The sequence below is a fragment of the Argopecten irradians genome, chromosome 10, assembly GCF_041381155.1.
Source record: "Argopecten irradians isolate NY chromosome 10, Ai_NY, whole genome shotgun sequence".
In the NCBI taxonomy this organism is placed as follows: Eukaryota; Metazoa; Mollusca; class Bivalvia; order Pectinida; family Pectinidae; genus Argopecten; species Argopecten irradians.
The window spans coordinates 23613016-23640960 of NC_091143.1; the positions used below are offsets into that span (position 1 = coordinate 23613016).

The following is a 27945-nucleotide window of genomic DNA, read 5'->3' on the forward strand; positions in this document are numbered from 1 at the left end:
CTTAAAATCTATAAGTAAGGATCCGAGAAGTTAAGTCGAACATATTGTCAGAATAAGCCATCCACCTTAGTCGCTGTTCGAAACTCGCATGGGGCAGATGCCTAGTAGTACGTAGGTCGATAGTTGTTCTCCGGATACCCTTGCTTTTATCCACTCTCTTAACCTGGCGCGTCCCTAATTGATGACCCTGACTGTTTATAGAACAAATAAAATGCTATTTAACAATGTTGAGTGTGAGATATTAGACTCGGTGTGATACAAATATAGAGGGAAGGGAGATGATTCAAACTGTAAAAATAAGATAGTGCTACTTTTGAAATGTGTATGTGTTGCATCCCATTGCTTATGGATTCGGGGGTATGAATAGAACTAGATGATAACTAGAATAAAGAATTAAACCGAGTTGTTCCACTGTTGCACGTTTTCTAATTTTCTAGTTTAACGCACGTTGTGAACTTTACATATTAAAGAATTATCACTTTCTTCGACTGACCTTTTTAGTATTTTGACCGCTATCTCCATCTTTTACTGTTCTTGGCGGTGCCAGAACATATAATACATAGGCTCAGGGATATAGTAGAACTAAAGTATTAGCTTTTAAAGTACAAGATGTAGAATCGATAGATCAGGTTTTAAGTATTGTGCGGTGGCACATGGATATAAATGTAACGATTCTAATCGACGGTATCCACCAGAACCGCACAAACAGCTATATCACACCTCGAAAAGAAATGTCTGCAAATGATCGGCGGAGAGCCGTCACATGGCCTATCTTCACCGCTAGGTAGCGGCTCTCATCCGTAGCTCCGAAATCATGAGAATTTCACTGAAGCATGCCACCGAAGACATTAGACGATGAATCCCACCCGGTCATTATACTGACACCAGACAAACCTTTATACTAAACAGTAAGCATGAGCAGAAACTGTCACCATCATATATAAACATATATTTACACTTGCTAGGCTTGGTCACTATACGCTAATACTAGCCGATTTTGTTTACCATAACTGCATGGTAACATTGAACTTTGAACTTGCGTAAGGAAATGTTCTGTGCAACGTAAAAGGACTACTTTTTTTAAAAGAAACACATGGCTTTGTTTACATTTTGACGAAACATTACGTGTATATTGTTGTTTTTCATAGAATTTTGGAAAAATGTAAACAATATATACATGTTTTATATTTATATATGATTCAAACAATTTTTAAATTAACAATTGTATAAAGAAACGGAAAAATATCCCGACCGGGGCGACGTGCTTTCATTTTTGTTAAAAATGATGGGTGTCAAATGTAAACATTACCTCTGTGCCTATGTTCGTCCTACGATCGAGCCTTTGGGGTGGACGGGTGTGAGACCCTCTGATAGAGGTCAGTTATAAACATATCCTCTTGTCTTTGCTCTTTGAGTATTTAATCATGTGTATTATAAAACATGCACCGCTAATAATCCACGTGTTGACAGTTCCGCGTCACCACAAATACATTGTATCCATCGAACACAAGTGAATTTGTTTCATCTATCGATGGCGATATGGATCTAAACGTAGATTATATAATCACATGGCTCCCAAGGATGTAATATCGTCAAGTCAGACGACATCTCAAACACATTGAGCTACTTGAAAATCGGTGTTTTCACAACTTCCGCAAACTAAAATGTGTAAGCGTGCGTCAGCTTCGCCTCGCTGCACAATAACGGTCACCGAGTTCACACATGTGGCCGTGTACAAATTCTTTATGTTATTACGCTATATATTAACTTTTAGCAAAATTGAATATATATTTAAATTTCTGATCTGATTAAATAAAATTATCTCTGAAATTTACTTTGTTTGTCATGTTTATTTTACACTAAAATATTGAACTTTTTTGTCGTCGCGGATGAATAATTCTACCTTACGTGAAGCGTCATCATTCGCTGTTCAATTGAGTAAGCTCCTCCCACTTTTGACCGACTTTTATTGCATAATTACGTCACTTTCAAATGACGATTTTATTGCATAAAATATAAATAAAAGGTCGTGTGAGTGTAAATATAGGGATTGGATTTCGTTTTTATGTTAACCATTCCTCTAAGAATATATTCAATATGGGGCGCTAACGCGCCCCATAGAATATATTCTTAGAGGAATTGCTCCATACAAGCATGGTTAACATAAAAACGAAATCCAATCCCTATATGAACTTAATCTGTATATAGCGAAATCAGGGTGTCGAACGTGTTTTGGTATGCGAAAAAGTAATTTGGTATGCGAAGCAAATATGGCGTCGAAAGCTCCGTGTCCTGTGTCAACCGTGATTGAAAAATAACTCATATTTATTTTCTATGCTTCATGCAACACTCTTATAGATATTGTGCTTCATGCAACACTCTTATAGATATTGTGCTTCGATGACAAAATGATTGCAGTTTCCAACAATGCAAGAGATTATTACTGTCCTCGTTTATTAAAAAATCTATTGAAGAAAAACCAACACCTGGACTGGAGCCATGGAACTTTGTTTGGCTGAATGTGAAATTGTGGTTCGTTAAACAGCCGTATGATGACAGAATCATGTAAAATAAACTATCAAATAATGTTTACCGTGTTTCCACTGTGAGAGATATCGTTGATGATACAGTATCCACTGTAACACTATAAATCACTATTTTCTGTTGACATTGCTCAATGATCACCGAAAAACAAAGGAAATACATCCGTTCAGCGTGAACATAGAAATATCTAAGACACGTACACAGCAATATAGATGACGGAGGGTTAGGGGCCTTATGAATGTAAGTTCATTAATAAACATCAGTGGCCTTATGTGGAGGTAATTCATTACAAACTGAACAAAAAGCAGTCAGCTTCAGCAAGGTAAAGTTGGACAGTTATTCGGTATTCGTTATTCGAATAACGAATAACTGTCTAACTTTACTTTGCTGTAAGCTTCACAATAGTTCTTTTCGAAGGCATTGTAGAGCAATGTTTAACATGTAAGTCAAATGTGGCTAGCCCAATGCTTTGATAATTCTTGGTCATTCACCACATCATGTAACCAAATAATATAGCGCAAACGAGTCATATGCGTAATATACCCGTCACTACCGATTGGACACGGAGAAGAAATGCAAAGTTGTCGGTTCTCAGGGTCGGCAAGTGTGTCCAAGAACAGCATATGCATATACATTGGTGACGTCAGTGTAGACTCTCGTGGCTGCGACAGTGCTAGGGATTCCGTAATTTCCTTACATAAAACTACATCTTATATCTCTCATGGCTACGGCATAAATTAACAATTTGTCCCTCAGAAAATTTGGAACCGCATCAACGCCCTATTTTTTTTGTCCCTGACGCCGATTGGAGTGGAATATTATTATCCCTCAAAGACAATGCCCATAATATTGGTAACGAGAGTAAAAGCATAGACTTAAACAGCGGATGGGCACTCGCACTCTTTATTTGTATCAGGAAACAACGTATAGAGCTTTACTTTAATGTGTCATGAAACGCGTTTGTGATTTAACAAAACTTAAATCATCAAAATATATTCAGCAAGGTGAAATGATCGAAACCAGAGCAACATGTATTTTAACAATAAAAACCAGATTAAATGGTATGGATGATTACAAAAATGGAACAAACTAATAAGTAGGTATCTGCTACAGCTAGGTTAATTGTTTGTGGGACAAAAACTTGTTTATCTTACCCATATGTTATAACAGCATTATTTCTCAGTAAATAAAATAATAGTATACTAGAAATAGCAGTATAGAAGTCAACACTTAAAGTCATCATACCAAAACCGGTGGTGTCCACGACTATGCATACCAATAATTACGTACACCAAAACAAAATTATCGGTACTGTAAATTCAGCGATTTCTCACTGTGGAAACAAGGTAAACATTGTTTTACAGGTTGTCTTACAGGACTTTTCTAACCAACTTTTTTTTGCTTGAAAATCGCATGCTTTTCCTTCAATAGAGTTTTAAATAAATTTACCTCTTGCATTTTTAGAAACTGCAATCATTTTTGTCACCGAAACGTAATATTCATAAGAGTGTTGCATGAAGCATAGGAAATAAATATGACTTATTTTCCAATCACGGGTGATGCTCACAGCTAACACACAACATCAGATAGCAGATGTTTAAGCTTGGTTTCGGACTAGTTTTAATTCTTCTGTGAAATTGTGCTATACAATAAATATAATTCCAACTATGTTCTATGTAAAATATAAATAAATTAAATGTCATAAATATTCTGATAAGAAGATGACCAATGGCAGTTCATAGAAAAATAATGCAGTTTTATCACAGATTTCGTTAAAGCGTCTCGCCTTTCTCCAACTTATAGGCGAACTTATCACCTTCCTTTGGCAATATATCACGTCACGGAAACTTCTATTCATATTTCGTACACTTTCAGTCATAAATTATCATCAGAACAGAATATTTCCTTTTTGTTACGGTCAGGTTCTACACTGTAGGTGGTTTACGTTGAAGTCTTCATATATTGACATTTGAGTTATCGGAATATTCCGTCGGCTAATAACACATCCTACAGAAACAATTATCCCGGAAACGGAAGTAAACGTTATAACTATGATCCGACACTAGCCTTTATTTTTCTTCCGGCTTTTTGTACTAGTCGGTGAGACCGGTGCCTCGTTTGAAGCTGTGGACTGTTTTCCTCCAGAGTTGTCTTTGGAGAATTTATCACACATGTTGTTATTCTGAAAAAAAAAAAATAAAACAATAATTTTGGTTAATAAAGTGGAACGTTATTTCACTAAAAAATAATCAAGACGTAAAATGACGTTGAACCCCAAGGCAGGACCACAAGTCATAGGGAGGCGACCAACAGCTTGCTTAATTAAAGAAAAGGCGGTAAAGAGCCGGAAGTGACGCAAAATTGACAATGTCTTCGCTATGTTTGACACTTACCCAGACATAGAATGTGGCGGCTCCACAGCTCACGGCCCGGATCTTATCAGGGGTAAACTTGGACTGAAGGTCATCGACACGTGACGCCGTCTTGTCCGTCATGTTGACCGTGTCGGCATTTTTTACCTCTCGCATCAGACTCTCTTTACCATATCGACCCAGAAGGCACTGAACATCTGCCCAATCCTGAAGAACCGACAAAGAAGGAATATTTAAAGAACCAAAGCATTTACTATGAAGAATAATCAACTGTCATGGACAAAAATATAATACGGAATGCAAGATTAGAAATCATATTTTACAAAGGAATAACGTTAAGCATCAAAATATCTTCTATAGATAATATATCGTTGCGTGTATCGTTAAACTGAATGCTACAGGTTAAGATTTGCCTAAATACCTCAGTTTGACATTTTATTATTAAGTACGTTGCTTAAAATTTGTTTCCATACGAATCCTCTATATCGTCTTTACCGTTAGTTTGTCCTCATCGTAGCCCAATATCAGGTAGGTGGACATCATCGTCTCATGAACGCCATCTGGTGGATGGTGGTAGGAGCGGATCTCAGAGATAGTGGCCTGGTCCATTTCTAGGATATCGTGGCGGTAGTTGTCCAGTTCCGTGAGATGCTGCCTCAGCTCTCGTGCACGGTCCAGGTAGTGCTGTAGGTTAGACTGGTACGGGGACTCCTCCACGTTCTCAATGGCCCGATCAAGGACACCAGGATGACGTCTCAGGATCGCGTCCCGGATCTCTGTCAATGCGTTACAATGGAATGGCTTAAATCTTAGGAGTCAAACATTTATCAAATGTAATATAATAAATATGAAATAAAAGTAACTCAAAGTATGGTTATTGATGTCAATAAAGACTTTATGTCACAAGAACCATTCTATAACTATTTTTTAGGAGAAAAAAGATTTTTATTACTTAAAAGAGGGAAATGATACAATAAGTTGCCCTCACACAGGAGGGGATCCATTCAACTCGCAACTTTTATACGTATTATTTAAATTCAAAAGACACGTTGTAAAATTGCAGGGTTCAAGCAGAAGAAAAAATAAGTAAAAGCAAGAAAACTTGAAACTTCATAAAACTGCATTTGTAATCTCAGGCCTATTTTTAATTGAGGCATTTTAAGCTGTAAAGTTTCAGATGGTCTGAGATAGAGTTCATGGCAAAGTAAACAAATGTTAATTTTTGGACTATAATGGAACTAACTATCATTCAAAATGGTTTGTATAAATATGAAATGTCCTGACTTAAATTGCCTTTTCTTGACTACTTGAACCCTGCTTTAAGAAGCACATGAATACCGATATGTTTGTTTGTACAGTACAGTTGTGTAGAATATTAAATATGAACAAACACATGGACACACAATTTTACCTCTCAACTACAGTTAGATTCCAGACAATGTATATATTGGCTGACGAGGGTGCCTCACCTAGCCTATTGCTTTCCTCTATCAGTAGTGAGAGAAAATTATATATAATTTATAAAGTAAAATTATCATTTCTTACTCCTTTAATTACATTTCTTTGGGTGAATATTAGAGTATAGAGAGGAAAGAGAGAGAGAGAAAACAAAAAAAAAGAAGAAAAGAAAGTGGGGTATGGAAGGGGAGCTTGAGGGGTAGATCTGGGAGGAGTAGGAAGGAAGAAAGAGGATGGTACTATCAATGATAATTTATACAAATTTAACTTGATGATATATGAATAAAAACATCTGCTTATTCATAAAAGATGGATCAGCAACACTGTTGGTAGCATTGGAGAGTGGTTTAAGGAGAGACGAATATCTACTATAGTTTAGAAAATTTTCCACATGTTTCCCATTCTTTTTCAAATTTTTCCTTTTCCAAATCACCTTTACCGTTTGCAATATATTTTTGCAATAAAAGTAACTCAAAGTATGGTTATTGATGTCAATAAAGACTTTATGTCACAAGAACCATTCTATAACTATGTGAACTTGGAATACATAGACAAAGTGGTAAATAACAATCAAATTAAGGTATCTAGATATCACATTTCTCAGAGATGACTTAATCACGCGCTCTTTTAGAACCATTCAATTGCAATCTTTTGATATCGTCTAGTTGCATTTTAGGGGCGATCCTCTTGCCACTTCTCTGTAATCAACAAAGAGCAAACTGATCTGGTGATGGATAAAAAGTCTGACTGCCATGTTGCCACTACTTTATAGAGGAGGGGATCTTTTTACCTTTCCTTGGTGATTGATAAAAAGTCTGACTGCCATGTTGCCACTACTTTATAGAGGAGGGGATCTGTTTACCTTTCCTGAGATTTAGGTAGGCAAGCTTCTCCTTGGCGTCTGTCAAGTCACCATTGTCCTGGAGTTTGTTCTTCTCAAACACAGCTATGGCATTCTCTAACTCCACTTCATCTTTCCCGTCGGTAGCCTGCCAAAGCTGTTCTCGGATTCGTTTCTGTGAAGTAGAATTGAAACATGTTAAAATGAATGTGTACTTCATTTCCTGATTATATGAGTAAATTGGTAACCACAATCAATTAATCAATCATTCTTTTCCAGTGGAATGATTCGTGTCTTGTACAGCTGCAATATGTTAAGGTTTGAAAACCAATGGCTCGGTCTATGTTTCTGGGGTTACTTATTAATGCAAAGATTGTAATTGGTATCAGTAAAACAGAATACTATTGTCAGGTCTACTTTCAATTAGAATGACGCTAAAAGTAAGCCCGAGAATGATCTAGTACAAATTGACATCTTACAATTATGTTACTTGTATTTACTTTGCTCCAATTAAAGAAAACCATTCTAGGACATCAAATGTGTAACTATCCTTCATACCCAAGGGTTACTCTATTAGAATTGCTTGATATATCTAACCCTGTCATAGTAAAAGTAAAGGCATTGTGTGCGGCAACTTTTGTATAAGACGAAACGATAGTTTGGTCCTTTAATGTATAAAAAAAATCGGTTGATCGAATAACAGTACACTGTACTGCCTATGAAGTTCGACGTCGATCTTCAAAAATGGCTCTCTGCCCGGGCCTGCAACTGTTTCTTTCGATATACTTAAGTTTTATAAAGACTAAGTCCATGGATGGATATATAACGACAGTGATAGTAAACCATGAATTATTGTGGGCGATGTGATTGAACGTCATTGAACCATTTTATATAATTTACGGAGTATGGTACCTTGTAGCCTTTCTCATTGACGGACTGTCGGTTTCCTTTGTTACTTCTAGGCGGAGCCTGACGTTTACCGTTACCCTGACGTGCGTTTTTGGATTGTCCGCCCTTTCCTCCGGCACCGGAGTTCCGGTTACTTCCCTTGCTGTTATTGTTACTGTTCACTGACCTCTTCTGTAAAATTAGAATCAAATTTTTTTTAATCTAACGATAACAACTTTATGTACAGAAAAAGCATTTTTTCTTGAAATGTATAATGTGTTGACATTTATGAATGAACGATATGAAACAAATAAAGTTGACATCCCCAAAACATCACAACAGTAGCTAGTCAGATGAACAACAAGTTATCTCAGTTTAGTAATGCCATCTCCCCATTACATTATGACTACTTGTTGCAGATTTCTTGTAGATAACACACGTCTTTATAATAAACAATCGTCTGAAGTGAGAGTCCAATTATAAAACCCATACATACCTGTTGATGTAGGTTATGATTCATAAACGAAAGTAACTCAATAAACATTATTTAAAAAATACATATAAATACCTTAAATATTGTATATCTATAGTGCAATATTACTAACACACACACACTACGATGCAATCTAATTTCCTTTTAACTTTGCGTGTGAGAGTAGAAGCCCCTTTATAGACCTGTCTAGATGTCTCCGGTTAGTGTTGTAAGTATTTTATATTTTTGAACACTCGCGTGTCAGCCACACACAGGTGAGATACCGATAGCTTTAGTCGTGGTTATTGTTTAGGTTACTCTTAATACCAAAAAAAATACACTATGGTTAAATTTTCGCAGATTGCACAAAGAGATTTTCGCTGTGATTACTTCCACCGCGCGTAAAGTGTTGTAAATATATAAATTATATATTCCAAAAGTTTGACTTTAATTATAGCACAAAATAACACCAATATGAAATGTTTATCCCTGCAAATCGCGAAATTAAACACTCGTGAAAATAACCGCATTTACAGTATATAATTACCATAGAAACAAACTATTGATATCTGCGATTACTGATGGAAAATTCTGCATGATACAGTAGTGACTAGTTCAAAGAGACCGAACTCTGTCTAAACCATCTCATACCGCGGTTATTTTTCCAACTATAACACTGCTTAAGTACTTTTTAAGTCAACAAATCATCATGTTATCTCATCATGTGACCATTTAAGACATCATTATAACATGCCATAATAATTCCAGACATTCAGAATTTAAGGCGTAGGAATACACACTTATATAATATATTTTGTACATATTTGAGAAAAGCGAGTAGACAAAAGGTTAAGCATGTTGTTAAATGGTTTTAATGTAATACTTAAAACTAATATTAATTCTTGCATGACACTTTATAGAAGATAAGGTCTCATTTCCTCGCACACCAATCCCGACGGCACATTTGTGTTTCCGTAAAAAGCCACGCAGTGCCTTCTACTAAAGTTTATTCTAACATTTACCAAGCTCAACATTAGGAACTATTAGAAAGGTGCAACAATTGTGGTAGTTCTAAACTCACGAGGATTTACCAAGTTCAACCTTATAACACAATTACTTCACCTGAACTACTGATCAAAATATGACACTACATTCCGTATTTTTCGTGATGGCGCTGTGTTCCTGGTAAACTTCAACCCACCACCAAACACATTAAAAGCTTCTACGTTATCTTAAAACATTATATTTTCACGTAATACCTTTACGATTGTATCGACTTCGCAACATCACCGCCGTTAAATAGCAAAACGCGATATTTATACTGATATAGATTGATTAGAGCGATTTTAAGTCTACGATACATGGATGGACGCGAAAACAGCACAACGCTCCACTAAAAAGAACACCAATGCTCCAAGTACTTCTTCGTAGGTTGCCAATGTATGAATAAATGAACAATTTAGATTTAGATGTATGCAGAAGGAAATGCTAGGAGAATTTGTTTAAAGGATACCTCCTCATGCACCACATCGATATGAGAACGAAAAAAGAGGAGGGGCATGCAGATTCGGGTCATATAGAATATAATTAGATATATCGCATGTATCGACAGTGGATGTGAGAATAGAGATATTGAAAACAACAATGGGCAGGTTCTGGATACAAACATATTAAGGAAATATGGGAGTTAGTAGGATGAGTTAAAGCAGGATAAATTAGGGCGATAAAAGGTTGGGTCATAAAGTAATACATACATAACATTAGGCGTTGCCATAACAAAGTGTTATACACAAATTTTTAGTCTGTAAGTTACACAAATAAATGCTTCAGAAAGATAGTTTTATAATAGAACGATCCGGGTATAGGATATACTTAAAACATGCCGGCACCAGTTAATCATGTTAACACCTGTACCCGCCTTACCCGTTTTGACGTGACGTCATCAGTATTGTGATTTACGTCACTGGTTTCCTCGTTTTGATTTTCAACCAATGAAACGTTGTCCTCGGCTGGCTGTATAGTGATTTTGTTAATATAATTAAATACATCATATTTAGTGTTATGATCCTACATCATTTATTTAAACACTATATCAGCACAATTAAAATCACATTTGCGTTTAATAACATTGAGGAGCAAAATCACATAACTGGCTTCATAAGTTTATGATGTAACTTCCGCCATAGCGAGGCCATAACAAAAATGAATCTTCATGTTTAGACTTTTCGACATGAACCAAAATATATCCGTCTTTCTAAGCATTTGCATAGCATATGTCGCATATTGTGTAACTATTTAGATTTTTTTCTTTCTTGGGAAAACGATTTTATCAAAATCTAGTGACAAGGATAAATGTTATGGTACAGCTTTATTTTGATAGTTTTCTCGAATGTATCATACGTAATTATATCAAACTAAGACAGTTAGTAATGTTAAGTTATTTAGTCTTTAACTATGATTTACATTTGATAACAAACCAAAATATGTGTCATAACCTACCTGATTGGCCCTAGGTTTTTGTGCGGACTCATTGGTGTCCTTAGAACCACCACATCCCATCCTGGCCACTGAATGGCGTAGGAAAATATTTCACTGTGTACAACGTGATCCTGTCATGGTAACCTACAGAGAAAACAAGTGATGGGTTAAGACTTAAACATTGATTAAAATATAGAAACTGTCCACTCCAATGATCACACCTAGACTTAAGGTTTAAATGTCTAGATTTTATATCAAAGTTTGACTTTTCTGAAATGAAATTACATCTAAAGCTTTGCTGCTTGCTCGAGCATCTGAGTAAGAGGAAATTAGTCCAGCAACCGCCTAAAACACAATAAACAGTCGATAAACTTATTGTTACAGCTATATTTTATATGGTCCTATGGTAGGTAGAGAGACACTCGACTAAGGAGGTAACGGTGGGGTCAAGGGTCATAAAATCTATATTAATAAATATGGAATCGTGTTCCACTTACTGACGGAATTTACTGATCAACTTGAGTGTTTATTTTCTGCATGTGTCAATAGTCGAAGCAAACTTCTCAAAATTAATTCTAGCTTTCTAGTTCCCTTGTATCATTTGAACTTTTGATCTACCTATTGACAAATTGGAAGCAACATGCAATTACAGAAGCTTTCTTTTATTTCAAAGGAAAGAAAATACAATACCTGTTAGACTGTAAAGTAGTAAAGGCCTAGCCTGTCTGATCAATAACTACACTTTTTCTATAACTAAACATTTACGGATTGATGTCATTATTTTTAACTCCATCGAGGTATGAAAGAAACTTTGTTTGCAAACTGTGTGAATCCGCGTAGCGAATTCTCTCAAAAGTTTGTAAACAAAATTTATTTCATAACCCGATAAAGTTCAAAAAAAGTTACATTAATGCTTATCATAAAATTTTCAGACAACTTGTTCACGTAAAACACGTTTAAACGTACGATTCCATTGACTTTCCAATGAATTACTTATTCTAAATCAATACGCAACATCGACGTCTCTATTGTGACGTCATGATAACGTCTGGTTTTCGCGCCATTCTCGGATTTTTTTCTTCATAGTATATGCAGAAAAAGCATCTGACAATCAGAAAGTGGAATTAGTATAGAAAAACATAAAAATTAATTATTTTGAAATAATATACTTTTATCCTTTCTCTTTTACCCGGTGTGATATTAGTATCACTAGCACAATAATTTTACCGTGGTCATTTGATTGATTTTACTTTATTCATAAAACAACATAGTTATCAACTATATACGGTATATATTGAATCTGATTTGGAGATTCGTGTTTTTTTATATATATAATCTGTAATGTATTAATCGTTTTAAGTGCCGTCACACCGTTGGATAAATCTGTCGATATTGTATGTGGCACCGTTGACAGTAGATTCGGATGATACATATATAAATAGTTATAAAGCCCTAAACCTGGTGGACACCGCCATCAGACTACCATTATAATCCAACAAAGCCCTGATGGTCCCCAACAACCACCAGTGGCTACAAAGTATGTTCATGTCCGGACCATGTCCACGTGCAGAGATTCCACTATTAACGACGTCCATGCCATAGCCTTGTCAATTCGATCGGGCATTTTATAATATCAGCCATAGTTCTGCCACATAAAGTAAAAATGCTATTTACCGTCAAAGGACCATCAACCTCGGTAGATACTTGAAGAGCTTGGTAAACAAACCTACTAAATGTGTCGGTCATTTCTGGGACAACTCCTTCAATACGGTATAACGATCGACGATTTCACAGAGATTTAAAATTCAGCTTTGTTTACTGTCAGCCATTTGACAAATGTTTCTATCTCCAGCTGTAACAGATGACAGTATTTTACTTTCACTGCTAGCCTCAGCAGGGAGAGGAATCTATGGGGTGATAATATGAATTTTGTATTCCAATCTTGTAAAATACTATATATTTGTCATTTGTTAATATAAATTCTTTTCAATCGTTTGCGCTTCATCTTGAGCATGTACATGTATTTATTATCAGATACTGTTTAAACAAGCCTTCTTTGGTTTCAGAAATGTTTATATGGCCCACCCTACTTAAAGTTACTGTTACTATTTAGTAACACCGATAGGGGAAGTCCAATGACTCTATTAGGTTTCAGTTTTTTGACTAATTAACCCTATATAGTTAAACAATATCAGCCATAAATATGCCAGTCAGTTGTAACCAAACGAAATATTGTGAAGTCCTGTGTTTTGCCTGGGTATATTTTACACCACAGTTAAGTGTTCAACGTACAATACTCCGGTATTGAAATATCACTAGTTTTGCTTGGTACCTTTCGATTCGACTATTATAAGAAGATACAATAGAAGCTACATTTGAAGCTAAATTATTCATAAAAGACTTTTTGTAATAAAATTGTAAAAGAAATGTTTATCTAAAAACTGATACAAAAAATAAGATAAAAACCGATATGATGAAATTATAATTTAGTCTCAAATTGAATTACGGATGGAAAATACAGAAAAAAGTATATGCGTTAATGGAGATGAAATCTTCATGGGGATGAAATATCTTAAGTGCCCTTGTAATTTTAGTAGGATGGGCGTTATCCAACATCGCGCGGCACTCTCATATTTACTTATGTTTCATGGATATGACTGTTCGTTGGAGTCTAGACATCAAAACAAATAAATAATTATACTATCTTTTTCCTATCGTCTGTATCATATAAATGTCTGAAAGTGTTATTTACGTTAAATGTTTAAAGTAGAAATTATATTGCTACATATCAATTAATAAAGTTGTCACCAAATTAAAAAAAAACTAGAAAACCCACGGCTATTATGCAAACGAGAAGAAAATACAAATTGCCTATATGGTTTTTATCTTTCATTCATATTCAAGTTATGCGTCAAAATGTTAAAAGGAACTCCAAAATTTAGCCACCCTTTTTAATGCAAAAGTGCCAAATTTTTTCCGATACTAAAATAACCCAAAATACGGTATATATTTCAGTAAAGAATCCACTCACTTTAATATGATGTAACCCTGTTCTTATCAATTGAAAGACTCAAGCTTATTCTCTGCAAAATAATTGTCTTCCTTAACTCATTTTCTCTTGCAGATTAAGGATTTGTTTTCTAAATCAAAGAGTAGACCGGTCCATTATACAATTTCAGAAGTGATGGAGTTGAATAAAGATCAACAAATGCCCTACTGTTTCACGGGAGTTATCTGAACAACGTTGTTTAAACAGGGAAGTTTTGACGGTTGATACTGCTGGTTAATAATTACCAAACACAGGTAATATTTAATAACACAGCATTTATTCCTATTACAGATCGTCTAAATCTCTGACACATTGACATTCTGTATAAGATGCCCAGTTTATATATATGCTGCCAGATAGGCACCCTGTAGACAAACTTATTGTGCCGTAGTGTGAGAGGAACAAATCCGTTCTAATATAAACTTCTCATTGTATTCTTCTTGTTCTGTGACCTTGACTTTCCTTCAGTTTATTTTATTTATTCATTTACTTTTTAATTCATGTTAACAAAAGCATTGTAACGTGCAAAGAAATCCAATACTATGATAGATCGTAGGTCCTTATGGATATTCCAAAGAAAGTGTTTTCTGTTCACGAATAGCACCATTATTCATATTTGACTCGTCATATCGGCTATACACCTGTAGTTATTCAATGTTTACAGGTGTAACAGGCCGGGGTACCATACAGGTGTGTTTGTATGCCGTAGCACGCTATCATTTAAACCGTTACGTAAACTCTTGTACATTTCACAAATACTTAAATCACTCCATATATCAGTCACAGTCAGAGATGCCGGTGATTTGAACACTTGCCAATTTAGATCATAAAAAAATTATTACCAAAGTCTAACCACGTATTCCATGCGCGATATAAATCTCATTAACTTGTGTGTTACCTTTATGTCCATTCTAATATGCATTACTTGACAAAACGAAAGAAATTATGCATAATTTTTACAATTTTATATAAATATCGCAATGTATATAGTGTCATTTCATCCTTTGTTCACTCGATCTCCCTCTTTAAGGTAATTTAGAAAAGTTTCAGTCCCATGAAAACGCGTCTCTTTGATAAACTATTCACTTTGGTTTATACAGCGTTCAAAATCAAATATCTCTTTAAATTTATAGATCGTTGCCTCCTGCCTTCATGGGTCTTGATTATTATTCTCTACAAGTCAAAACAAAAATCCTGTTTAAGCAACCAACCATATTGAATACAAGTTATTTTCCCGAAGACGATATTCTCGCGATTTTGCGAGACATTGATATGATCTTCAAATATTGAGTTGTGAAATGTTGGAAAGTGGATTAATCATATAAACACGGATAGTCAGATCGCGAAAATTCTAAAACCGCTAAAACTTAATCTCCTCGAGCTCGTTTTTAGTAAAATAAAACATTGACCAGAGAAAAGGAGGGGCATCATTTTGGGCCGTTTTACGGCCACTCAGTGATAAGCAACCAATTTTGCATAAAGATACATTAGGGTCAGCTGCATATTGTATGCTATTCAGAATATCCAATTTTTTCTGCGCTCATGCTAATGTGTATCTCAGAAATGTCAAGGATGGCGTCTCCAAAATCTTGTTTACTGGGTTATGATATCTTTAAAGAGCATATTATCAGGGTGTTTTACCTCCCATATGCGCTTGACTTGTAGTCATCAATAACAGGTTCTAGAATATAGAGCCAAATTTTAAAGTGCGAATAGTTTGTTTGTATCTTGTGTATTAAAACATGAATCAACCAAGTGGGCCAGAGTGTGATTTTAGTTGTTAATAAGGCGTTAAGCATAATCAAGCAATAAACTCCGGAGTCACTTACATATACAACAATTAAGTTTAAACCATCTCGTTGTCAATCCAAATATATTACAAATTCAGAAATGAAACATCTTATTTACATTTAAATCCAATCGACTATTTTGTGGCTTCTTAATATGTACGAAATGTACATGTGTATGTGAACATTAAAGTGCATTTATTACAGTTATAACGAACATTACAGAAATACCTTGTCATACGTATGGCAATAAGTAATGATTGAATACAAATACTGTTATTGGGAACGGCCAGGCATTGTCTCTATTGGATAAAACATATTTTTTTTGTGAACGCAGAGAATACACAGGAAAAATTTATTGTAGAAATTTAAATCCTTTAACTGTTATAAATCGATCAGATGGGACATACAAAGGATATCACTGTTTTGTTATATGCCAACTATGAAAAATTGCTTTTTATTGTCGAACGAGAGATATGTGAAAACGAAAAAAGTCTTTCATTTTATGTTATATTATCATAGCGTCCTATTGAACAGTACGTAGGGTCGGGGTACACCAAAGACAGAGAGCTAGGCCACTATATACCTAACCAAACACCTCCTCACAATAGGCCCAATGTTCAATGCTTATACTTTATATATTGATATTGATGGTAGTTTGTTCATGCTTAAATGGTTCTTAGACGACGTTTTTAGATACCATATATATCATATTTATGTGTTGTTATGTAAAACCGTTTCTCACATTATACATTTATCACTCTGTCCAGGTCTGTTGTATTACTGCCCTTGATAGTTCAAAAGATCATACAAACGCCACAGGTGAATAGGTTCGATTAAATAGGGAAATAGCCTCTGTGTGTGTGCTTCGGTAAGCATAAATAGGGAAATAGCCTCTGTGTGTGTGTGCTTCGTTAAGTAAAATATATATACGGAAATAGCCTCTGTGTGTGTGCGCTTGGGTAAGTAAAATATATATAGGGAAATAGCCTCTGTGTGGGTGTGCTTCTGTAAGTAAGATATATATAGGGAAATAACCTCTTTGTGGGTGTGCTTTCTGTAAGTAAAATATATATAGGGAAATAACCTCTGTGTGGGTGTGCTTCTGTAAGTAAAATATATATAGGGAAATAACCTCTGTGTGGGTGTGCTTCGTTAAGGAATACACAAATGTATAACTCATTCACTTTTTAAGCTAGCGATGATGACAACAGTCTCTCATTTATCAGACGACGTTGTTAAAAATAGAAATAAAACAACCATTTGGTTAAATATTTCCAGAAATATCTACCAAGTATTTTCGAAAAGATTTTGTTTTACTATTAACAGTCATGGTGAATAGAAAATCACGGACTATAAATGAAACCTATACATCAACTTAAGGGGAGTTCCAGGAAAATATCGTGAGTAATATTACAGAGACAGGATTCATGGTAGTGACAGAGACAGGGGTTTCACTTCATTGTGAAGATTTAAATTACAATGGGAGAGGGTTGCAGTCTTTATCGGATATTGCTGCGATGCACTTAGATCTTGCAAGCATACGAGTATAGTCTACTTTATAGCTTTTACTTATAATTGGTTTAAAGGGAGATCTTCACAATATCTTAGCAACGCATCTTTAGATTCACGTTTTACAAATGTATTTATAAACAGACATTTTATTTCAGTCGCTGGGGACCATATAAAGACGGATTTCGTGTAGGGGAGGGGTTGATGGTTGTCAGCAGACAGTTGGCCTCGGTGATAGTGTCAAAACGTCATATCATCCGAAAGATTACTGCCGAGTTTCCTGTCACCTGCTTGATATTTTGTTTAATATGATTTCCCCTTATTCTGTTTTATAATCAGAGGGATAATCTACCAAGTCCTTTATCTTCACTCAATATTTATCCAGAATCAATATCAGTGTGTAAATAATGACGATTTTGATAAGCATATTCAATATTTACCCATACTCTAAAACACACATCTCATGCTTATAAAATGTCAAAAGGAGCAGATCTGGTACAGGTAAATCTGGTGAGACAGAAATCTGTGACTTACCTGACAAATAACGGGATGTAGATAGGGCGTTCCCCGCTAAGGTTTACACACCTGATTACAGCCAACACGAAACTAATTTACCATTAGGAATAACAGGTAACAATAAGGTTTTATATATAACCGTGGCATAACTGGGACATTCTCGTAAACATACATTCTCAACTTTACTTCAGGTCAATGATTTTAGGAACTACGATTCAGAATATTCTTAGATTTAACAGAAACTGTTTCTATGGAATCCATATATCAAGAAGCCTAATACAGTTTAAGTAAGTCATGAAATATAGATTGATATGCATTTGAACTCGGTTTAAGTTTTACATTTAAGCGAAAAACACAAAAGACATATTTCTATTTCATTTTTGCCAGTGTTTACATGATGCACAGCTGGAATATATCTTAATGTACCAATGAACCAAAATTTCATTCTAATATTGATATGAGACGATCAAATACTAACAAGAGTAACCGATATATATACATTAGCTGAATGCGCGATATAGGGATGCAATATACGTTTTTGTTTTTGTATAAATAATGTACAGAAATGTGACATTGTCTTTTGAATTAAGGGAATATCCCATTATAATCCAACTGATTTGCGTCCAGTATCCACAAATGAAACTAGAAGTATGATATAAGTTTTATATATTATTGTATTTCAAAACAAAATCAAGTATGCGAAAACTGGTTCGGAATAATTACAGCTGATAAGTTCATCAGCTAATGTATGATTTAAAAATGTAATGAACTTTTTGTAATCGTATTTTACAACAAAAAATAATGTTGTAACAAGTATAGCACAGAAAGGTGACTGTAAAAGTGAAATATAGTTTACCTTGAATGTAAATAATAAAATGTAAAATTATTTACCTATAGATGTTTATAGTCACAAGTTAACATCCGATGTCTTATGTCCATCCCTAGTTACCAAACACACATTTAGGACCTATAAACATTCTCCATCTGTCACTCACGGAAGCAGATACAGGTATAGCATACCTCCTCAGGTAACACACCAGGTACAAATGTGTATTACAGCGATTACGGGTGAAGTATCCTGACGATTACAAGTGCTGACTTTCACCGATTAAAGTCCTATCGATGTATGTAAAGGACCTGTGATTCTATTCGTACTCTTCGTCAGTAAATACCCATACGTAAACTATCATTCAGCATACTGTGTGTAGTACGGTTGTGTAGTAACATTTAACTTTGTCGATTAAATTGTTAGTGTTTAAATTTACACCTATCGATTAATTAATGTTATTTTATCACACGTAAGTAGGTTAACCATTTACTATAATGTGAAATAACGATTGACGGTACATATTACACAATTACTGTTTAGGTAGACGTGTTTTAATTGCTCATACTCTGACTCAGTATTAGTATGCTTTCTCACACGAATAAGTTTTTTTTTAATCTTTGAAAATGCTCAGTCTGTTTCTATTGTACGTATTATAAATTGAAGTGATTTAACGGAAGATATTATTGATGAATTCAAAAGTAATAAGGAAATAAGTTTTAATTAAAAAAATTATATCGATCGAATAAGCTTTGGGGTGAGAAATTTAGATAAAAATGGTTGTTTATTTACAAATTAAACGAATACATATTCCATATGCTCCACATGTTTACACGTTTTCAATTACAAGTAAAGCATTTTATTTTATGAATCCAGCTAAATATTATCATTCTAATTTCATATTATGTTCGTAGTATCATTGCTTTCTTAAACAAAGGGACATTTTCCCAACAAAAAATTGCACACCTATTGAATAACATACAATGTTGAGATAATATAAAGATTTTTTTTCTGTGCTGGCCATATGGTATTTCCTACTGCAAACGGCCGAACAACATAAACTTTTGAAGTAGATGTATGATAACATGTTTGTTACCTTTCTATATATTTTTCATCTACATGTTTTTCATAATTATAAAAATGTTGCTGATAAAGAATACCTTTTCTGTATCAAAGGACTGTAATGACCTCGGTAATCTACATTTTACGAAGCCGTGTTATTGTGCTGTGATCATATGAATTCATATGAAATGATGTCAATGCATTGTTCCTTTTTTTCAAAGAGAACACTTTTAACGAACCTTTGGTATCTATGACCCCTTTAACAATCGCATAATTATAAATTTTAAGGTCACGATTGATCTCAGTCATTTAGAAAAAATGAATGCTTTTTCATTTTACATATGCTTCGACGGCCTTGGACAACATATGTGTTCCTACCGTGATCGATTATCTGTAATACATAAACGAATTATAAGTAAGGGTAACGAAAATGAAAAGCATGAGTTGTATTCAAAGCGCTTTGATAATAAGTCCTTCTGAGTAGAATATTCTCTGTTGACACTCACACGTACCAATACTGGCAGGCATGGTTATATAGAAAGTGATTCACCTATGATTAATACCATTCACGCAGCTATAATAAAACTGTGTAAGGAAATAAAGTCATATAAAAAGATATTAAATAATGTGTGGAAGAAGGCACAAGAATTATGATAATTTTCTACCAGTTTTTAAAGCAAGTTCGTGTTTAAATCCACAGTTTCTTGGTTAATTACTAAATGACTAAGATATTATCTTATTTTATCCATGCCTTACTTGTAATATTCGCTCTAATATTTTGAGAAAACTCTGATGAATAAGTGTCCTCCGCCTCAAATGTTAAATAACATGAGTGGTACCGTATGATGAACTGATTAAATCAAATGTTCTTTCAGCGTTTTGTTCTGTTTAGTATCAGCAAATTTGTATGAAACAACGTGATTAACGTTTGAAAATGAAGTAGATGTTAAAGTGATAATTTATTGATGAAATTACAGTTGTTCATTCAAATATATAAGGCTTGTGATTTGCTAGAACGAACATTGATACTTATTTAAATGTAAGATAGAATGGATTTTCAGTTTTCTAGACAAAACCCCTTTTCATCTATCTTATCAATCTAATATCCCAAGACATCATGTCTTACGAAGATACACAGAATGATATTAGATGGAAACTTTAAGGTAGACAATGTAAACTTATCAAAATTGATGTTATACAAATCCTTTAGCGGTATAAAACTACATGTCAAGCTAAGAACGTTTTCTATTCCGGGTCGTCTGGTCCGATTCGTTTTGTACTTGGGTAATAGATTTTAGGTAAGTTTTCCCACATTTTGTTGACATATATTTTATTATGTTTTCTAAATATTGCACTGAAATATTAAAGGTTAAATTTTATGTATTTATTTTTAGTTCCATGGTACCTATATGCCAAATTGATATTTCATTTTTTCGTAAGTAATAGGTAAATATACGGTAAAACACGAACCATTATTATGTAAGGTTGTGTATACAGAAAGCAAAAATGATTTAAACGTCGATTATAGAAAATAAACAAATTATTTGAACATGTCGTCTATTCATTTCAGTGAAAAGCTTCGTGATTAAACGAACGCTTATAGGTAGCCACGTATTTTTATCTAATGTACATATTCTAAAGTAACTATACACTTTAAAAATGCAAGGCAGAATACGTGTTTCCCTTATAGGATTCCTCGACATACAAGTGATGACAAACACAATGAGGATTTCAGACAAATGACCGACAAAAGCTATGATCTACAGGGAAACAAGTGAGGGCGTGCCTTGATTACTCTAACAGTAGAGATTTTCTCAAAAGCACATCATTGTATGTAATAAGAATACGAAAAGAAAGCGAAGTACTAATATTTAACACGATTTTGATGAGTGATAGAAATATATCTTTGAATCTAAATGGTAAAAATGAAGCAATATTTGTTACATCATAAGCATTTTATGTTGTGATGATAAAAGTCAATAAATCAAGCCACAAGTAAACACCGATTATTTTGAAATGTCATATCTAATGAGAGTAGTGATCAACTTATTTTCTCCCTATAATGTCAGATCGCCTGTAGGTTTTGTCTGTCCGCCATAATCAATGAATGTCTCACTACATTTCCACCTTGCTTGCTATCAGAGGTATAACAAAATCCCTGGATGCGACAACAAAGCTTTGACGTGGCTCACTTTCCATCGATTAATGTTTTATGGCGAGTAATGTTACATTAGATGTAATGATGTAAGATGTATTTCATGACAAAATCCACACAATGGCGAACTGTGATAACATGTAATCAAAATGCTTCTAAGGGCTTCGGAGGAACAGTTGCTAAAAAAGAACATTGCATGGAAAACATCACAGATTTCTAATCTAAAGTGAAAAAGAGATAAGAGCTTCTATCCAATTTGCAACTTCTTGTGTATTTCTATTCTAGCCAGTAATCAGTTAGGTTGGATCGCATTTTGAATTTAAAACACTATTGAAAAACAACGAAATGTTTTTTCAGTTGATTTTAAGTACATGTAAAGCAAAAAATCAAACATCGCGTATAATGAATAAATTCCAAATAGATTCTACTTATTTCTTTTGATTCTGTTATTCACAATTCATGTCAGAATACAATTTTATTGATGATATATTTTCAGAAAGAAATCACTACGCGACTATTTCAGCCAGTCAAAATCGATAACATAAACTTCTACGGTATGATCAAATGTATGTAGCCAATCAAAATACTTTTAACAGATTAAATCAAATGATATGTTTTGGCTTCCTATTTTTGCCGTGAATAAATGCTGAAACATAACAAAATACAATGAAAAAGTCCTTAAACAATCAACAGTACTTAGCAACAAAGCTATGACAGAATAGGATAGTTCTGTGAATCAAAAACAAAAGGATACCCTCAGTAATAAATTCTATGTCATGTCGTGACAGAGTCGCTGGTCTATAACGCGACAACATAAAGTCATTAGTGTTCATAGATTTTTTCTTACATACCGTCCTATCACAGGTTTAGATCGATCTGACCAACGGTATAGCTATGCAATTTTTTAATCCGGAAAGGCATATCCTTTCATCCATTTATTCGCCGAGCAAAAGAACCAACATTCAGACGTTATGCTATTGTTATGCAAATCGAAGTAAATTAAGCAGAAGATGGGCCTCTATTGTTATAAACCTTACTGAAATATTGATTTTCACGATGGGTGTAAGTACAGTGGTATTAATCGGTGTTCTGTATAACATTCTGAACAAGGAAAATTTTCATGAGAAAACCCACTACATACATGTATCCTGTCTATAAAGCACACCAAAAGAGTTTACCAAAATTGTCTTGTATAGACAGGTGTCGTTTATATGGAGGTTTCCTTTATAGCAGTATATTGACTTGTTTGATGCTTTATGAATTGCTGAGCTTAATCTGAATAGTTATCAGCACATACGTGTTTATGGCAATATTGTAGAGCTATCTCAATGAAACAGGCGAATATTTGATGGAGGAGACTTTACCATATGATACTTTGAAAACTTATGAACAAAATCGTTTCTCCCTTCAGAACTGTTTGTTTGTTTGATTAATTAACGTCCTATTAACAGCCATAGTCATGTAAGGACGGTCTCCCATGTATGCGGTGTGTTGCGTGTATGTTGTGCGAGGTACGTGTGTGGGAGACTACTGTGGTGTCTTCATGTTGTGTCTTCTTGTATAGTGGAACTGTTGCCCTTTTTATAGTGCTATATCACTGAAGCATACCACCTAAGACACCAAGCAACACACCCCACCCGGTCACATAATAATGACAACTGGCAAACCAGTCTTCCCACTCCCTGTATGCTGAACGCTAAGCAGGAGCAGAAACTACCACTTTTATAGACTTTGGTGTGTCTCAGCCAGGGGACAGAACCCAGAGCCTTCCTCACAGGGGCGAACGCTCAACTCGAGGCCAAAAGTGAGGCGGTGACAAGGGAGGCATTAGGAACATAAAGTCAGTTAGGAAAAAGAGAAAAGATCTAAATGTAGTCGCCTTTTACGATCATGCAATAGGGGCAGCAGGTACAATTCTAACGCCCTATCTGCAGAACAAGGCTTGGAGTCAATATGATATTCAGACATAATGGTAAGTCTGTATTGTCAATGCTAAGCGACGCATTCACATTGGCAAACATTTAATCAAAGTTGTCGCATTATTATTTACATCAATTGATATAAAACATTTATTTTCACACAAAATATATGATCAGACATTTTAAATTGTATTAATTGTAGATTTAGCAGAGTTAATGCTGACCTCATACCTATATGCGTTGATTGTGACAGAAATCGTAGTAATAGGATTGATGGCAGAAATGTATGTAAGAATTACACGGATATAAGAGAATATTTCTGAGCATAAATGCGTAAAAGAATTTATTTTGTTTTGAATTCCTTTCTTTTTAACCCTTTTATAAATATATGGACATCAGAGTGAATGCAAGCACGAAGAAAGCTAATGACAGCACCAATGAATGTAATGACGTAGACATCAATACACATTATACCCAGGATAAAAGACAGACGTGTCTTCACTGTTCCTAGCCACTCATAACAATACCAGTCGGGGTAGTTAGGTACAGCCTCTCTTAGACAGATCTATATCTTATGACAAACACTAAACAAAGCCCGAAAACAATACTATCCCGTAATATTGAAACCAGCGCGTGCGGCATCGGTAAATTACCTGATTTAATAATCTTCGTGTCCAATATAGTAAATCGATTTAAACATTATCGACTATAGCTTTTATGAACGTGTAATTGACTAGATATATCATTAAAGCCACATGCCCGTGAAGGCAATGTATTTCTCTCCAATCACAGACTCTGTAATATTATTGTTTAACGATTTTCATTGCGATAGTTAGCAACTTGTTGCCAGTAATTTGATATTTTTACCATGGTTTATTATCGAATTAGCAGTAGCAAAACAATACTTAGCAGGTTGTTGCCAATCGTTAAAGAGATTTGGATTTTCATTATATAACGCAGGTTGTTGTGAGAAGTTGACGCTTGTGTCTTTACCATCGATTATCAGCCCGGTCATGTATATGTCACCATTTCCAGCTATAATTATCGACACTGATAATTATCGTTTACTTCAAAGTGACAAGGGGAGCAATCAATATTTGTTCACGTTTGAGATATATTGGAAAAAAGTTCAATTGGCATTTCAATGAGGAAAAAGTTTTTATCTGAAACTGTCATTTTAATGAGATTTTCTTTTATCTAAAAGTGTTTCGTCTTGATGGTGTCTGAAACACGTCAACAGTTTTTATAACAGTATGTCCTTGAGTGAGTCTCCTACTGCTGGTTGTTACATGCAATTTCAGGTAGTGTCATAATATATAAGCATTTTGTCACTGACCGCGTTTGACAGGTCACCGTTTGTTATACTAAATGTAATTCAACGGTCGCTAAATGAAGATGGTATTAATATTTTACTTTGTTGTTTTGTTGACCTTGTTAGACAGGTCACTATTTGTTATATGAACAGATAACGTAAGAACCCGGATAATACGTTCATTCCAGGCAGGACTTTATCGATGGCCGCTCTAGAGGGGTCACTGTTTATCATATGAACAGATATATTAAGGTATCCGGACAATACATTTATTTCAGGCAGCATTTTGTCTCTAGTCTCGTTAGACAGGTTACAGTGCACCATAAGTTTTATATTGCGAATACTTGGAAAGGAAATGGTGGTTTATTCTAAGTCATATAACTATAACACGTGAAAGTCTGTGAAATGGTAACATCTTACCTCTATGTCATCACAATATCACCTTCGTTACATTGAAGGCGAAGTTAAACTAAATTAATTGACGACCAGGGTAGTCCTTAATCTAAATGTCATATCTGGGAAGACAGTATAAAGTCTCCCTAATAACATCATTCGGATAGAACTTGATATGATTGCTGGCAGGCAACAGTATTACATTTAAATGCCTTAATTTGAAAGATACTCCGATTAAAACTACATTTAATGAGTTACCTGGCGATCAAAGTAAAATCCTTTATCAATCAATCTTTAGGTTTAATACTCGTCCCCAATATATATATATTTACAGGTATTAGCTAATATAAATAGGGACCTGGTTATACACTCAGTATAAAGCTTATCATGAGTGTGAAGTTATAATATGTGGTCTGTTTACTCTTTACTAGGTACGCATAATTTTAGTTTATGCCATGTTAAACGACAAAGAAAAAATAATTAAAATATTTCATTTCAACCATATCCATTTTTTTCTGAATACTTCAAACGACTGAAAATATTGATTGTCACGCGGGTTATTTTCAATATCTAAAGGAAATTTCAATTAGCTGAATTGATTGGGCTAATGGTTCCCTTAACTAGATATTTCAAAACTCTGTTTCAGCATCGATTTTGTGCGGACGTTTGTTCTGGTGCAGTATTTTTGTTATTTTGGCCTGTCTAACATTTATTCAAACTATTATAGAGTAAATAAATACATGACATATCTTAAGTCCTAAAGTGTGGCGTAACTTTGACAAGCACTTACCTGAATAATGGGTTCTCCTCCCTTGTTTCCGTCAAACTCTTGTTAATACCAATAAATCCAGAGCGCCGATACTGTGTGGGATCACAGTCTAATAAAACTGTATCATTAATTCTCACATAAACTGCGAATGAAATTAAGAAAATAATCTTCAATGTATTAGACGGTTTGTTTACAGCGTATAAGAGAGCGTCAGTGTATTTGTATAAACATCCATATCAACGTTCCCTCGCAACCAGATCAGCTCTCACCTGAAGAAGTCTATCTCTCTCGGTCCGTACACTCCAATGGCACAGGAAAGACGTCCACTCATGCGAGGCAATCTTCACAATGTGTTCAATGTCATCTTTCTCAAAATTAATTCATAAAGTGAAGTCAGCACCTCCGCAGCCGTTCAACTATTGAATTCTATTGAATGGAAGGTAATATGCTGTACATGAGAGGTGACTAGATTGAATACGCGTCAGTCAATCTATAGGGCAGTAAAAACCTGTATAGATCAATCGTCTACATCGGGTGGATATACCATTACCCTGTGTCTAAAAATCCATTTTCATAAAGAAAATCTCACTTATTTATTTGTATGCAATTCAAACACACATTTTCTATTTACGTTCAAACGTAAACAACTAAATAAGACAAACATGAAATACGTGTATAGAATTTACAGAGATAATTTATGTATTTAAGTGAGTGCATGTTTATCAGTTTTCATTTAACATTTATAATACATTATAAATGTATTTGCTAAATTATACAAACGTCACTTTATGAAAGAACACCACGTACGCATTCCTATTTATCGGGATGATGTAAACGTAAATATTAAAACAAGACAGCCATGTAATAAGCTTACTTAGTTAACAGATAGTGTGTAATTATTATCTTTATTTCCTCCAAAATGGAGAGTATATAATGATAATATATGAAAATACATATGGTAACAGCATGAAATAATATGTACAAAATTAGAGATAGAATAAGGGGAAATTACACAACATGATTATTATAAATCAGAGAAAGAGAGAAGAGGGCACAATTCTTTTGGATATTTCTATATCAAATTATTTTCAATATTTATATATATTCATAAACGAGGAGGTTTAAATCAGTAACATATACAAATTGAACATCTTTTTAAAAGTATACACTGATATCAATCTGAACTGTTCTATATCGTACCTTTCCAAAAAGATAAAGCCAAATCATCTAAATTCATGTAGCACTGAAATGTTATTAGTGATGGAGAAATGTTTTGTATATAAACATTATAAAAAACATTAGCTGTCATCGATTAGTGGGTAAGTAACAATTAATGGAATTCGTGGAATTGCATAATGTTTGGTAGGCATACATTTACTAAAAGATACAAAATAAGGAAATAAATTTAAAAAAAAATCACTTGTTATGTTATGAAAGTTATGCGTGTGATATATTGGGAAATGGCATTAAAGCAAATCGATGACTAAGTACTGTCCTTATGCAGATTCAAACAGTCCACCGACTAGTCCACAAACACATGTTGTACCGGGCATTGATTAAGACATTTCTCATAGAAAAGCAATTGCCACGTA

The 27945-nt window shown here is 34.4% G+C and overlaps 1 protein-coding gene across 6 annotated transcripts; it reads right to left on the minus strand.

Moving 5' to 3' along the window:
* Positions 1-4140: 4140 nt before the first annotated feature.
* On the minus strand, positions 4141-26785 carry LOC138333434 (uncharacterized). Of its 6 annotated transcripts, none has more exons than XM_069281803.1 (9): positions 26623-26785; positions 26375-26495; positions 11075-11197; positions 10499-10588; positions 8128-8295; positions 7237-7390; positions 5412-5692; positions 4938-5123; positions 4141-4726 (listed from the first exon to the last, which is right to left on the minus strand). In XM_069281803.1, the coding sequence occupies exons 3-9, from the start codon at positions 11132-11134 to the stop codon at positions 4607-4609; spliced, it is 1059 nt and encodes a 352-aa protein (XP_069137904.1). In that variant the 5' UTR covers positions 11135-11197; positions 26375-26495; positions 26623-26785; the 3' UTR covers positions 4141-4606. The 6 variants fall into 6 exon arrangements, with proteins under 6 accessions (XP_069137904.1, XP_069137905.1, XP_069137903.1 ...); XM_069281804.1 differs by lacking the exons at positions 26375-26495; positions 26623-26785 and adding exons at positions 17936-17986; positions 18809-19030; XM_069281802.1 differs by lacking the exons at positions 26375-26495; positions 26623-26785 and adding an exon at positions 18809-19029.
* Positions 26786-27945: the final 1160 nt, after the last annotated feature.